This window comes from Gymnogyps californianus, chromosome 8, assembly GCF_018139145.2.
Source record: "Gymnogyps californianus isolate 813 chromosome 8, ASM1813914v2, whole genome shotgun sequence".
NCBI lineage: Eukaryota > Metazoa > Chordata > Aves > Accipitriformes > Cathartidae > Gymnogyps > Gymnogyps californianus.
This window is the reverse complement of record NC_059478.1, coordinates 10,838,483-10,854,220: the sequence shown is the minus strand read 5'-3', so window position 1 is coordinate 10,854,220 and position 15,738 is coordinate 10,838,483. Positions and strand designations below refer to the sequence as shown.

General features: G+C 38.7%; 1 protein-coding gene across 1 annotated transcript in view; it reads right to left on the bottom strand.

Moving 5' to 3' along the window:
• CRB1 (crumbs cell polarity complex component 1) overlaps positions 1-15,738 on the bottom strand; it is a 112,180-nt gene that overhangs the window by 22,333 nt on the left and 74,109 nt on the right. The window contains exons 8-13 of the mRNA XM_050900991.1: positions 11,699-12,249; positions 11,129-11,294; positions 7,504-8,410; positions 5,756-5,884; positions 2,607-2,745; positions 2,543-2,564 (exon numbers count right to left, since the gene is read on the bottom strand). Of these exons, the coding sequence (XP_050756948.1) occupies positions 2,543-2,564; positions 2,607-2,745; positions 5,756-5,884; positions 7,504-8,410; positions 11,129-11,294; positions 11,699-12,249 (1,914 nt within the window). The remainder of the gene's footprint in view (positions 1-2,542; positions 2,565-2,606; positions 2,746-5,755; positions 5,885-7,503; positions 8,411-11,128; positions 11,295-11,698; positions 12,250-15,738) is intronic.

Below are 15,738 nucleotides of genomic sequence, written 5' to 3'. Positions count from 1 at the left end.
TATTTCTTTGCTTTCAGTTAGCATTCTGAAATGATATAATAGTTTTACTTTCAGCTTCCTTGTGTTTAAATTTTTCATTTTTCATTTCAATAATACTGAACCAAGTAACATTTTTAGCTATGATTAAATGAAAGCTACAGTTTGGAATAAAATTTCTAACATAATATGTTGTTTATTATTTTAAATTTCTTCATATGAAAGGAAATTGACATTTTAACTCAAAACAAGGTGAATGTTTTCATTTTGTTTTGTTTTACTTTGATATTTTAAACCAAAATGCAAACATTTCACACAGAAATATTGATTTCATTAAAAAAAACCCCAACTTTTCCTCTGACATTGTAGGTTTGATCATATTATCTGGAGTAAAAAGCAATTTTCCAAAACTGTATTTTCATTGAAAAAAAAAATCCAAAATGCAGTTTGGTTTCGGCTTGTTGTCTTTGCCTGTGTTACATAATTCACAATATTACATGTGATTCCCAGTAAGTAAGATAACTAAACCCTACATCTGACAGAATATACAGTTTTGTTTCTGATGCTGCTACATTAATTTCATCCCCAGTGCTGGAATATGCATTCCCATCTTGTCTTTACTGATTGCTTATGAAGAGGAAAGGATCTTTTAGCTAATTTTTTTTTTTTTTTTTTAAAATAAGAGATCAACAAGAAAATTACCCCAATCACTCTTCTGGTGTGATAAAGACAGCAAAGAAATTATCCTTGTATAATGCAATTATTCTAAGTAAATAAGTTGTGCTTAAGTTTTCATACTAAGGCAGGTGCTTGAGACAGGAATATGGGACATATCACAGGGGTGAATCATGTTTTTTTCCACAAATGTGCAAAAAATGTGTTTGTTCCCCCCCCTCCCCAAAAAATAGGAGTAGACTTTTTAATAACATGAGTGTTGCTGCAATTATGCACTGAATGGTATTCAGAAAAATAACAGACTTTGGAACGTTTATGAAAGGTGGGCAATGAAAAATAGAGGGTTGATACTCAGGCAGTGACTTCTGCTATATCCTGCCATGGCAAACCTTAACATTTCACTTATACACGTTTTTAGGTGTCCTAATGCAACTGTAGAATTAAAGGTGGGATTTGCTCTTCACGAACACTCCAAGTCCAATCCACAGCAAGCTGGATAGGACTGAAGAAACGGGGTCACGGTTGAAGTGGGGGAAACTAATATCAGTGGGCTCAAGGACTTCTGCAAAAGATCAGCTGTTCTCTCTGGAGTCATAAAACCTCATTATATAGCGTTAGTTAGTCTTTCCTATAATTCTGCTACATGCCATATCACTTAATAATAAAACACCACCTTATACACGCTTATTCTTTTGAATCATCACTCAAGGACACTATTTAAATGCCTAAAAGAGGAGTACAGAATCTATACAAATATGATCATGAATGCCCAAAGAAGTGGTTGCACCATTCATAAATGGTTTTTGCCTTAAAGAATTGTTCAGAAAAACAAAAACTCCCTTTTCACTACTGTTTTGTATTTAATAATGTACTTCAGTTGTGTCTACACTCTCAAAGGCAACTACACAGATATTTTGCTGTAATATTTTTTGCTAAACCTCCTGGTATTCATAATTTTCAGGCCCCTTATTTTCATTCTTTAAAGAATCCATAGACATCCAATCAACTGAATTACCTTGATTCCTCCATAAGAAGGAAAAATCCCGTATTTTTGTCTGATGACACTCATATCTATTGATGGATAACATAGATTTACTTAAAGTTGTAGAAATCTTTGAATAAACCACAAATGTATGTTTTTAAAGTCTGATGTACTTACTGGGCCTTTCTTGAAAGAGGAATCACGATGAAGATTAAGATGGCTGTATTTTATTTCAGTATAATATATTGGGGGTATACAGGTTACCAGAGCAGAGGTTCAGGATTAGTGATACCAGTGCAGGATTGCCACTAATTCAAATGGATGTGAGACTGTCCTCAGCATGTTGCCAATTGCTAATCCAAACCATTATCTAATTATCCAAAAATATCCTACATGATTTCACAGATGTGAGACCTAACTGCCAAAGAAACAGCAATGAACATGGTATGCGACGCAAAATCGTGACCATCTCTGAGATTTAATGGTAAAATTAGCCTTATTGAAGGCAGTGGGTCTTTGCCACTCATTGCAGGAGGGTTTGAATGCCACCATCAGTAAATCTTATAGTTCTCGTTAATATGTATTGCCTGTTGGTGTGTCCCACTGTCACCCACTGGCAGTATGTATGCGGTGGAACGCTCTAGTGGAGGTGGGATGAAACACTTTTTAAGATCTGCTAGAATTTGTTCTAAAATTGAAAGAACTAAACCAGATCCAAAGTGATTCGTAGAAAATCGTTCGAAGAAATATAAAACAAGTTTTAAAACTCTGATGTTTGTATTGCTTTGCTAAGCTGTTTGGTCAAGGCATCTTCTGCTGCATTAAAATTCAAAAGTTTAAAGACTGCTTAATAGTCTTCCTGTTCACCCCACTCGACTGCTGGATCATCATCCATTCGTAGAATAAGATAGGAGAGAAGCTGAAAGAGATTCTGCCACAACAGTAAAGAGACAAAAAAGGAGAGGTCGCTTACATCTATCTCACAGCGGTCTCCAGCATAGTTCACATCACAGAGGCAGTGGAACTTGTTGAGTAGGTTCTGGCAGAGGCCCCCATTCAGACACGGGTCAGAGCTGCACTCATCAATGTCCTTTTCACACCTAGAGGAAAGACTGCAAATAGTGAGCATCTGAAATCACAAATCAAATGCATCAAACAGGCACATTTTTAATTCAGAAGCTCTTGGGGGAAGGGAGAGGAGGGTGCTCTATTTCAAATCTGTGGTGTATTTCCACACGTGTTTATGATTTTATTAACTACCCGATTAGCCACACTCAAATCCTGAACTTCCTGTATTATTGTCAAACACAGATAGTTAAGCTGGAAATTTCATGTCTGTAAAGCATTTCATGGTTAATGGTGCTTAGCAATGTGAAATGAAAGTTTGTGTATGATTTTAGAGCTAGATCTGGTGCAAGTCCTGCCAACAGCTTGCTTATCTGTTTTCATTGTTCTGGGGAGCTGAGGGCATGTTTTCCTTCTAAGTAGTCTGGATGCAAATCAACCAAATGCGTGTTTTTCCCAGCTGAGTGCTCCTGGGAATATTCACCTGCTTTTTTTTTTTTGGTCAATTTGAAATGCCAATAGATCCCAGCAGAATGTCCTATCTGGTCTCTCTGAGATGGGCCCCGAGAACGGTAAGAGTGGTGCAGAACAAGGCTATACAAGCTTAAATATGTATCGTTAAATGTTTTTGAGTTAATTCTGATGATAAAGGAAATTTAAGTTCTCATAATTTCTCAAGGCAACCAATTGAACATTAATGAGGAGTGTGTGAGATATTGTCTGAAAACTAGTAATAATTTGGTGATTTTCTGCTGTGACAACGTTCCTTTTTAATTCCCTGCTCCTTTTTTTCAAATAACGCTAATGGTTAATCCCAATTTTTTCAGATAAAAAAGCAGGTTTATTCTTGAAGAAGAATGTGAGAAACTCCCTCTGAATTATAAGGAATTGCTTTGTTCAATCATATTCATAACCATGCAATAAATCTTCAGTGTTACATCAGATAAGAGCAGTTCTTTATATTAAACACTTTTATCTGATTTTCGTTATTAATCTCTAAAAATGTTTCAACAGTTTCCTTCAATGGTAAATTATATTCATATACTTCAAAAAGCTAAATTAAAGTATTTATCCAATGTATAAAAATTGTATAGCTGTGAACTTACCTATGCAAATAAAAAAACCCCAACCCCCCAAATCTTCCGGGGAATTAGACACCTGAATCCAACTGAGTTTCAGGAACACTTAAAAACCTAACTCCCTTTGGTAATTTTGAAAATCCCAGCCTGAATTGAAGGAAAAATTTGTTTTCAAGAGACAGCTAAGTCTCCTTTTATGAAGAGTAATCTTTCCACATTTCCCTTTCCACCTATTATTAAGTTCATTGGGCTTTTTTTGTGATCCCAAGTCAATTGATTGACATAGAAAGATACTGTTTTCTCTATACTGTGCATCAATGGCTTTCTGAGGGATGAAATATTCTCTTAAAGGAAAATGCCTGCTTTATCAATCTAATACATAAGTATACAAAGGGTATTGGTTTTAATTTTCTTACTAACTGATATATTTGAATTTGTTCTGAAAAAAAGGAGGAGTGAAATTTTCTCATTTGATATACTAAGATCTGCAAGCACGGAAGTACTACTGGTTTATGGTTTGGCAGCCTGGAGGAAAAGAGGACAAATAGTCAATTTTAGACATTGGAGAAGTATGCCTTGCTGTGATAGTCAGTTAAAGTGCAGCATGCTTGGTACCAGGCTGCCGTTCAATACGAGAATCATGGGAACCATAAAACAGAGATTATTGCCAGCCAGTGGGGCGGATGTAAGGAAGGCTCATTCCCAAAGCTGTAGTTAGCAAGTTGCCTGGCAGGGGAAGGAAGGAGGAAAAAGTACTTTCCTTCTACTTTGAAGTCCCAAGAAATATACACGCCAAAGAAGTGTTTAAGAATATGCTTTTACTTTTTTATATTTTATTTTATTTTATTTTTTCACCTTTTTTTGAATATTGTGAGGTGGTGCACAGACCTTCTGGCTGAGTTAATCAGTACAATGCAGATGTGTCTGCCAACTACACTGTGCACTGAGTGCGTGGAAATTTTCATTTCATCTATCTTTTATAGCTTACTGTACTGTTTCCACAAAATCAGTGGGTTAATAAATTTTTGAGAAAATGAAAACCTTTTGTTGAAAACTTCTTTGTGTTTGCAGAGCCAGCATAGCTTGGTCCTGTTGAACTTTTGGATATTATATGCTGATGTAATGTTAATTTCACTAAGAGCACGTACGGTATTTCCTTTCTCACTATCCAAAAAGGTGCCCTTACCTGTTCAGACTATATTATGACTGGGACAATGCCTTCCTACCTTTCTACAGCACCTAATGCCCTGAGGCTGTCAGGCCTCCCTGCTCCAGAGCTGTTTGTAGAACATTATCAAATGGTAAGTGTGAATTGTGACAATATGCTACAAGATACAAATTTCACTGTGAGGAAGGCCCCTCTGTTTCAGACTAAACTGTAACATGTAAAAAGTATTTCTTAACTTCTTTTTAAAATAATAATGCTGTTTTCATACTTCAGCATTCAGTAAGAAACTAACAAGCTGCAATTCCACCAGGTATTTCATCTCATACCATCCCTGTGAAAGATTAGATTGTATATTCACAACACATACGTGTGAAAATGAAACAGCTTTGCTTATTCACGTGTCAGTGTATTGTAGCTGGATATGTGAGCAGGATATGTGTGTTTATGTGTCCCCACCTATGGAAAGGTAACATTCTAGCTTGTCATATACAAAATTGGCATGGAAGCCAAAAAACAGGCACGTAGAAGCAAGTGTACAATGCTGTCTAAGAAATAATATCTTGCACTGGAGTTAATGGTGCTATATTGGATTGAATCTTGCTGCATTAGTTTGTGATTTTTGTCTAAGTAAAACTGCTATACCTTCAGACCCTCAAAGTCACTCAAGCAAGGAACTGCTGAACTTAAACAACTGCTTTGTCTGTATTTCTGCAGAAGAGCAAAACCCGTGTGGCCGTTACCCTCTGGACCCTTCTGGAACAACTTTTGGAAGAATTGCTCCACAAAGATCTGCTGGGCGAAGCATCTCACCGTTCTCCAGCAAATCCCGGCAGGCACACACATGTCAACTCGCCGCTGAGATCGGTGCAGTTGCCATAGTTGAAACATGTGAGGTTTCTCTCTTCATTCCCACAAACTGTGTACGGTAATCTTCTGTATCTAGGTAAATAAGAAGGCAATGGTTGTTATTTGCACTTTCCTTGTTTCTGGATGTCTCGTGCTCTCTCAGCTTTTCATTTGACTCTAGTCCACTGCTTTAGTGGAAAATATTTAGATCTACCTTGCAAATTTGCTATTTGAATGCAGAATCTAGTACTGTTACTCTTCAAATAGAGGGAGCAGTGCTCCTGCTGGCAAATACTATTCAATACCAATGGGAAAGGCATTACTTTTTGCCTGTAAATGAACACACAGTTTCAGGGGCTGCACATACTTAGTGCCTCCTTGGTTTCCTCTTTGGAAAGGAAACCCCACATCTGTGTGCATTGACACACCTGGTGGCTGGGGTACTCGGGGCGCTCATGGTTAGTGGTAGGCAGCAACCGAACTGGGGGAGCAATGCTGTTACTGGCTGGGGTATCGTCCAAAGGAAAGACAGCAGGAACTGAGGTTTAAGACTCACAAAACATGTTTTGCTTAACTTTTTTAATTTGCTGAATTTGGTTCTCCTTTTCCAGGTGTTTACTGGCAAGTTAATGATTCATTTCTTAGCCAAAAAAACCCCCAGGACAACGCTCTATCTACATTACTGATGCTGCTCTATGTGATACCTGGACAGCTTAGTAGAAGAGTTCAAAAGAGAGACTTAGCATACAAGATAGACCATATTGGGCCAATATAAGGCATCTTCGAATCTCAGGATATCCTCACTACTCAAAAAAGTCAACAAAAATTGACAATTGTGTAATTATAGCCTAAAAGACTGTGGTTGGGCAGCGTGAAGATGATTGTCTGTTTGCATCCTTTGGGCTGCAGCAGACTGGGTTTGTTGGAGTCCTCTGGAGGAAGGAGAAGGATTTTTCCTTCTCTGAGAGCAATGGGACATGCTCAGAAGGGATATGTTTATGGTGTGCAGAGAAGGGCAATTAAAGGAGAGAGAGGCCAGGGAAGCGCCTGCAGCCTTTACAGAGGAGTGTCTGAGAAGAATAGGAAACAGGCATGTGAGGAGCCTCAGAAGTGACGGAAAGAGTGGGCTGTGTGGTGACTGCAGCCACCAGGACTGCTGAGCTGAGAGAGCAAGCTTGGAGGAAAAGACCCACCTAGCAAAGATGCTGTGGGTGGGGAGAAAAACTTCTTTACAAGCCCTTCTGTTGTTATTTTCTCTTACCCACCAACTCTAATGTCTCTGCTTATAGTTCTAGAGCTCTATTACTCTAATAAAGTATAGTTTTAGAGATTCAAAACCCTTAAAGTCTTTTTTTCTAAAAAAGATGTTACATATCTATCTCCGAGCTCTGGTGGACTTGTAATCCCGTCATCAGAGAGCTCGTAGGAGACCCAGGCTGGCAGCAAAGCTGGGCAGCAGAGCTGTGCCTTGTTCCCTGTCTCCTTGCCTCATCAGTCTCTGCCTGAGCTGCCAGCTCTCCACTGCCTCAGTCCACATCTAATTGATCTGTACAGCTTTCTGTACTGCAGACTCTTTATACACTAATTCTGCAGCCATGATTAATATATAGATAGATGCATAACATCTATGTTTAAAATGGAGACATCAGTGATGTAATAACCCTTCGGAAGAGACCTGACGAAATCATATGGATCTGCCTTGTTTATAGTACCTGCAAAATTTTCCGGTGAAGTTACCAGCACACAGGCAAGAATATCCGTTAATCCCATCAAGGCAAGTGGCCCCGTTTGCACACTGGTGGCCACGGCAGTTGTCTATGTCCTCTTCACAATTTACTCCTGTGTAACCAGGTTCACAACTGCACTCATAAGAGGTGATCCCGTCAGTGCAGTTTCCATGAATGCAAGGGTTTGAAGAGCATTCATCAATGTTGACTTCGCAATGGGTGCCAGTCCATCCTTTGGGACATATGCAATGGTAGGAAGTATAGAAGTCTTCACATATCCCCTCATGCATACAGGGATCTGAGCTGCAGACATCTACCTGCAAACAGCCAGTAAGAGCAGGGTTTGCGGATATTTTGAGAAATTGCTCCTCTTGAGGTTTTTTAGTAGGGATGTCAGCGTTTTCAAAGTATGACAGATAAATGCCACTGATTTCTATGGTGCTCATGCATCCTTGCAGGCCATCCAGACTGTCAAAAGCCTTGTCAGCCACATAGATGTCTGTCTCTTCTCTTAAAAAGTTGAGGCTTCCTGCGGCAGTTGTGCTAGTTGCAGTGTCTTTCTTGTTATCTATATCAATGTGCCACCTAGAGAATTGGGACAGGGGCTGTACCATAGAGACCATCACTTGATGCCATTTCCCATCACTCACAGGCAGTGAACTAGCAAGGGTCAGCTTATAAAAGCTGTTGCCGCTTTGCAATTGAAAGAGTAATTTGGAGTCGTGAATACTGATGGTAACAAATTCTGGCTCCTTCTCCGCATACAGCAGTATCACGTCAGTGTCCCTAGTTCGAAAGCCAAATACGATATTGGTGAGGTCTCTGCTGATTTTTCCGTTGCTTCTGTAAAATATTGCACTGCTTCGGCCACTAAACACTGCGTTAGCAAGACCTGTGCAAAGATAATAATTGAGAAACCAGGCCAACTTGAAACCAATACATGTGGAACAATATCTCTTCAGTGCCCAACGCTCCCTGTCATGTAAGTCCTTTTGGGTTTGCTGAAAAACAATCAAATTCCACCAGTGTTTTAAGTTATCCTTACCTGCCCCTTATGGCTACAGAAATTACAGGGCAGTGCCAGCACCGGCTATATTGACATCAAAAGTGTGCTGCTTTGCATCATCTCAAGTTATCGTTCTAAAGATACAATTCTACATTAGTGTTATCTCTCTTTTTCCTCTTCAGACAAAGAGAAGGAGGTGATCATCATTGTATACAACTCAAACCTGAGGCTATGAGGGAAAAGAAGATATATATTTGTCATTTTATGTTCGTTCCCTAAGTACAGGCAGCTAGTTATTCCCTGTGACAGATCTAGATGGGGTGAACCTATGTTCTCAATTCCTCCTTTCTTAGGCAAAGCACTAAAAAGGTTTTAGAAAGTATTTGATTGGATCCCAACTTACTCTCACTGATGCAAAAAAGATGAATTTAATTGAAGTCGGTTGGCAAAAAGCCCCTTCAAAATCAATGTAAGGAGAGTCGTGCCTGTCACGTTTAAAGTCAGCTTCTCCTGCTGAGTACGCACTGCCATGGCCCTGCTGACGGCACCGAGCCTGTGCTGGTGGGACTGGGAGGGCAGCAGAGTACTCAGTTTGCACTGCTGTGAGTGAAAATTGATGGGCAACATTGTGGCAGTTTTATGGACATCTTCACAAAGGTATTTGACATCTTTCATTAGCATGGTTTCTACTAAAATGCACTAACTCGCTGGGCTATAAATTTGCACGTTCTGAGATTTATGAGGATTATAGACAGTGAAGAGGGACAGGAAGGAATGTCTTCTGTCTGTACCTCAGACAAATTTAGCTTTGCAAGATCCTAGCACTGAGATAAGGTGGGTTCCTGAACTATCTCTGGGCTCAGTAAATCTTGATGAAAAGAACCCCTGGGAGTCCCAGTATGAAATTATTGACTGTATATCCTGATACAAAGGCAGCAGAGGTGTAACTACATTGCCTGGCGCATCAAATGTGGTGTCTTTCTCATAGGAAAAGTTTCATCAGAGGAAACCATACTAAAAATGAAAGTTAGAGCTTTTCAAAATTATTTCTGATTTTTTAAATGTCTCACAAAGCTGAGTTTTTTAAGCTCATAAAGCTAAAATACTCCTGTAGAACTCTTATTAAGTCCTGAGCACAGCAAGCCGTCTGGATGTGCTTTTACTCACAGCTGTGACACTCAGCATACAGTTTTGCTGTTACCTGATGTTCCCCACATCATCTTCCTGTATTGGCTTTTTCTCTTTTTTTGGAGTGCATGTTTTCCTAAAGGGCTTGCTAATTGTAGCCATCTAGGTGGAACTATAGCCACAGCCCCTGGAAAAGAGCTCTTTTTCTGACTTAGCTTAAATGGTATCCAGAGCATAAGACACCAGGCTGGCAGAGAATTCACTGGCCAGTAAAACTCCTTTTTTTCATTACCTTGTGTTGAACAAGAAGTCTATGCTGTAGCTAAGAAAACAACTGGTTAAAAATACAGCTCTATAGTGGAGGAATTTTTGAATATTGATTAGGGAAACTCCCTCCTATTGCCACATAAAACAGCACAGAAATCTAAAGGTGATCTAACAGTGTAAATGACCTTGAGTTTAGCAAAAGGAAACAGTTCTCCTTCTCTGTGTGTTTATATTCTACCATCATATGCAATTGTAAAGTTTATGAAAGAACATATTTTGATGTTATCATTAGATGTCTATTAGAGAAGGTGCAATTATTTTAATTTCAGTTATAAATTTTAACAAGTGCTGCAATGCTGATTCTCACAATCTCAACAAAAATAGCATCATATCGGTCTGTAGCAAATTGTTTATGGTAGAAATCTTTTGTTGACCAACCTTCTCATTCCTAAGAGTCAGACATTCTAACAGCTTCCATCAGACTGTGTGTGTATTTATCTTCCTTCACAGCATCGTTAGGGCTTTCTTTGATAGCAAAAAGAAAAAATATTGCTTCATAATCCTTACTTGCTTTTTAAATTCCACTCCAGGGTGAGAAGGAGAAGGAAAGTGGAGAAGGAAAGAGATATGGAGGGTGGCTGATGTTCTTAAGGCAGTTAATGGTCATCAATTTTCAAATAGACTGCTTGGCATGCAAGTGCTTCTAATGAAAATGCTAGTTCAATAACTGTACTGTTAAAAAGTATTAAGGTGACTTTCTTCAAAGACATTTAACATTTAAGAAAATCGAGTGATGCAATGTATGTCATGTAGCTTGTCTTTTCAGGAGGATGGAGAACATCTTAAGGTTAATCCAGCACTGGATATCCTCTTATCTCTTTGCAGTGGAAGTATGAGGGGTACACTCACACTCTGGCAATGTACTAATCTATTGTACAACCTCAACAAGTTGTGTTGTATAAGTCAAAAGCAAAGGTCCTGTAAACATCGGTGTCTGTGTCAGGGGGTCTGGTTGAAAATTTCTGGGTTTGGTAGGGCAGACTCTTCCCGTTAATGCTACTTACAATTGACATAATTATTATTTTAATACAGAAATAACATTTGAATGAACTTTAAAGGCAGTGAATATTGAGTTTTAAGGAAATGATGATGAAAATTTCTATTGTTTCTAATCTCCGAAGATCATAGGAATAACTGAAATGTACCTACATTCAAATCCTTGGTGCACCAGCTGGCATTGTGCTTCATGAGGACAGGGCCCAAGCTCACACCACTTAACTTCCTCGCATGCCTTCCCCGCTGTGTTAGGGGGGCACGTGCAGGTGAAGTCATCCCAGATTGAATAGCACACACCACCGTTGTGGCAAGGGTTGGACTATGGGGAAAGAGAAGAGACAACCTAAGTATGACTAAAAGCTGGTGGACTCCCAACTCTAAGGATGGGGGATTGTTTGTCAAAAAGGAGAATTCTGTTCTCCTTTCTGTTCTGTTCAAATGGAAAGTGATAAAAACCAGTACTATGACAATACAGCATGTTCAATAATTGGTGAAAACCAGTATTTCAACATTAACATATTTTAATTCTCCCCTATGCAAATACATTTTGCTGCTGATATTCATCAGACATAGCATAACTCAACAAAATCTGCTCTTTCTAGCATTTTTACATATTTTCCTAAGATGTCATTATCATCAAATAATGTATGGGGACGTATGAAAAATGAAAAGAAATTCCTCATTATAAACATGTGAAAATGCTCTGAAAAATGTCATTCTTACCTTGCAGAGATTGTCACCAGTGCAGCCCTGGGTGACATTGATCAGAGTTCGGTTGATAAGAGAATTCAGTGGATTGGTGATGGAGAAGAATTCCAGTGGCTGGTTATTCACTCTTACATCTTGGATGCAGCCTTTAAAATACCTGCCATTTCTATCAGTTTCTTTGTTATCTGGTAGGCCTCCAATGTAAAGAATATCCTTACTTTGGATGGTTAGTACTGGAGTAGAAATAAAGCCTAGGTATTGAGAGGACTGGAACAATTCCATCTTATTTGGTTCTATTTTTAATGTTATTAAGTAAAAGTTTCCATCGTTCATGGAGTGTTTCCCTAATAACTTCATGGAATTTAGAGCTAACATTGTGAGTTTCCCACCTTCCAAGTAGACTCTTACGTAGAGGTACGTACTGTTTCTCAAAGCCAGTAACAGGCCAGAAGATTTGCGTGTTCGGACGAACATTGATATGTTCAAATTTTCATTCTGAGTGGCATCAACAGAAAAAGCAGCATAGCCTGAGGAGTCCTCAGATCCAAACCGGCCTGGAATGTACTCTTGAGGTTAGAGGTATGGGAAAAGATAAAAAAAAAAAGGGAAGAAGGGAGAAAAATAAAATAGTTAGGGTTAAATGACAAGCGAGCCGATGCAATGATCAAATAGCTACTTCTGGTAATATTTACGTATGGTAGTAAGATGTGCTGGCATTTATGGATGAATAAAGACTTGATCCAGCTGTAAATAGCTTCTATTTCAAAATTCCTGTTGGCTTCCCTGGCTGTAGCATTAAGCCCCAGTACAGGACCAGATGTTATATTATTGGGCATATTTTTCCCCTTTATCATGCTCTGTGTAATACTGTGTTTTCAAATGGTTAAACAAGGACAGATTTCTACAGTTTCCTGGATTGGTCCTCAGAAAGATCATTTTGAAAAGAACCTAGCTGCTTTGATCCTCTGATGACCATGGAAGTTAATGTAATTCTGGAACACTGTGATATCTTTTGCACTAATTCCAATTGTAGAAATAGCCAAAAGCTGCTCAGCAAACCCCTTTTGTGTAAAACCTCCAAATAGGGCACCTATTTGGTGCTCCATGGGCTCCCCAGTTCTCTGACAGACTTTCTGTTGCTGGGGCTCAACATGTGCTCATATACATTAACTTGTATCCAGTTACGAATCCTGCTCAGTCCTGTGAGTGCCCATAATGCTATGGTGTCGTGGGGGAAAAATGATCCAGGATCGAGTAAGCCTTTTTCTTTTTTTTTTTTTTTACTTATCAATTAAAACGATTAAACCAAAACCATCTGTCTCTCTCCCTTACTCTTTATTTTCAGTAATGATTTTCAGACTTGTAAGGATACAAAATATGTAGCCCAAACCGTATTTTATTCTGATGAATCATCTCATTAAAGCACAACAAAGTGTTTCTATTTTTACACTTTAAGTTTCGTGATCTTGTCCTCAATATTGTAGACTTCCTGCCTAAACACTTTCAAGAGCTATTTTTAATATATCAAATTCATAGAAAGAATAAACCAAGCTTTTTTAAAATGCTCTCATAGCTAAAGAGTCAGTCCTCTTTTGTGCAGTAAAACTCCTAGAGCGAGACCTCATAGGCCAAGTTTCTGCCTGCAGCACTACTTTTTTTTTATGACTACATTAAAAAACCCAATGAAAATCGAGGACTGACTGTGAAGCCCCAACAGACGGTTAATAACCACACTGCACTACTATGTGGCACGGTAATATTATTGAGCAACAGGAATAAATCCCTTACTTGTTCCTAAACAGACAATTTCATAAATAAATTAAATTTGAAATATTTTAGTTCTATGAATAAGATTACCTATGTATCTACATCTGCTTGTTAAAACTCTGGTATGTAGAAACAAATATTTGTCGAAAGGGGAGTTTTGAGGCATTAAATTTCTTTAAGTTATATCTTCTCTGTAAGGTGGTACTAGAGACTGAGACATTTTTTCATAATGGTAAAAAGAAAATTTCTGCTGGAATAAGGATTACACATTGGCAGTATTAGAAGGAATCATTAATCTTCAAAAAGGTATTTCATGTTTACAATTACTTTGTTACATTTTTCTCTATTTATAAATATACATATATATATCATCAGTCTGATCTTCTGTTTGATGAGATGGCTAGCATCACCTTGGTCAATATTAACCTCTTGGGTCACAACATCTGGATGTTGATCAAAATGAGTCAACATCTGTTTGTTATTTTGTATATGTAGAGAAAATATTGGCTCTTGTCAATTAAATACTTGGCAGCAACTTTTCTTCAAAAAGACACTAACATTTCTTATGTTATCCTTTACCGCAAGTCTCCCCCACTCTGCCTTTTAAGAAACCTGCCACAGACTTTTAAATATGGCATATATCTAGAACCTATGTATCAAAATGGCATGGTGCCATGATTTGCAAGGAATATTGTGGTCAGCAGGAAAAAAAAAAAAAAAAGCATGCTTTCTAATCATTCTCAACAGTTCTAATGCCAGTATAAGCCTCTCCTGGCCCTGACTGGTTTTAATTTTACTTCATATAAGGAGGCAAACATATTTACCAGATGTTGTCCTATACTCCAAAGTTGCTTTCCAAATCTTTGGATAAATTAGAGCTAGACTTCAAAGAAGTCTGTTACAATTACCTCTCAGACTTTGTCATTTTGCAATAAAACCAAAAAGAAAAACTATTGAAAAGTATTGATAACTATTAAGTATAGCATACAAAATGAAATTGTATTTAAACATTTTGAAATGTATTTCAAGCTACAGCTTTCTGCAGCAATGCATTCAATAAACCCCTGGGGCCAGTCGTTCAGCTGATGTAAATCAATGTAGCTTCACTGGCAGCAGTGCAGCCACACCAGTTTACACCAGTTTAGGATCTGTCCATTCCAATCTGACCATGGCTCTGCTGTTGCACTTCATTTTTTCCAGTCCACTTGGCAAATATATATACATAAATATATGTATGTATGTATACATGTATGTATGTATGTATTTCTTCCTCCCTAAACATTGCTATGATTGACCACGTGTGGATGGTTAGTAAGGGGGCAGAGGCGCAAGCAGGGGCAAGGCCGCTGCATGAAAGACTCAGTCCTGTACAATTTTCTCAAACAAAACTGCTTGTCTGAAATCCCTAAAACTTTTGCTGAGGAAGGATTGCAGAGTCCACCCCAAAATGTTCCTGAGGGGTGCTGTGTTTACAGCTCCAGAGGGTGTCACACACCAGATGCAGTATAGCAGGGAGCTGGGCAGGGACCTCCTGTCGTCCTTCCACTTTGCCTCAGCCTGCGCTTGGAAAGATCGTTTGTAGCAGGGAAAGTGCTACGGGCATCTGCAGCTTTTATATTCCTGCTCGTCACTGCCAAAGAGGCTGTTTGCTGAGATGTGCTCTTTTGTTCACTGAGACATGGACACGTTTCCCTCTGGTCACCAAGCAGCTCTCTGGTAACGGCCACCTTTGTTAGCGATCGTCCAGAGCTGCCCTGGGACCAGCTGAGAGATGAATGGGCCCTGTTTCCAGTCTCTGAAGCCCTGCCTTCTCCTTGGGCTAATCAGATTAAGTTAATAGTATAATCTCATTCATTTTTTAAAATTGGAATCTGTCTTTCTTTTTTTAACTTGCAGTACTTTTGCTTGCCTTTCATTGCCTTAAATGAGTTTCTTTATAAAAGCCTAGAGAGCTTGAGGATAAAATTTTCAAAGAATGCTTTGAAAGTAAGACTTAAACGCCAAGTGACTTGGTTGCTTTCTAAATTTTACTCGGGGTGCATAACCTCCAGCGAACTACAGTTTTCCAGAGTTTATGGCGTGCTAAAAGCACTAAGAAGATTTTAAAACCGGATGAGTGGAATCCACCAGTTTAGCCTGACTTTTTTTGTTAGGCTGAAAAGCAGCCTTGCTGGGAAAGTAGAAAATAATGAAGGCTTGCTACTACTAACCTCTTGCACTTTCTTACCAGTTGACATTAAGCTCCAGAGATCTTAAGGCTCATGCCGTTTCATCACCAGGTAAACAGG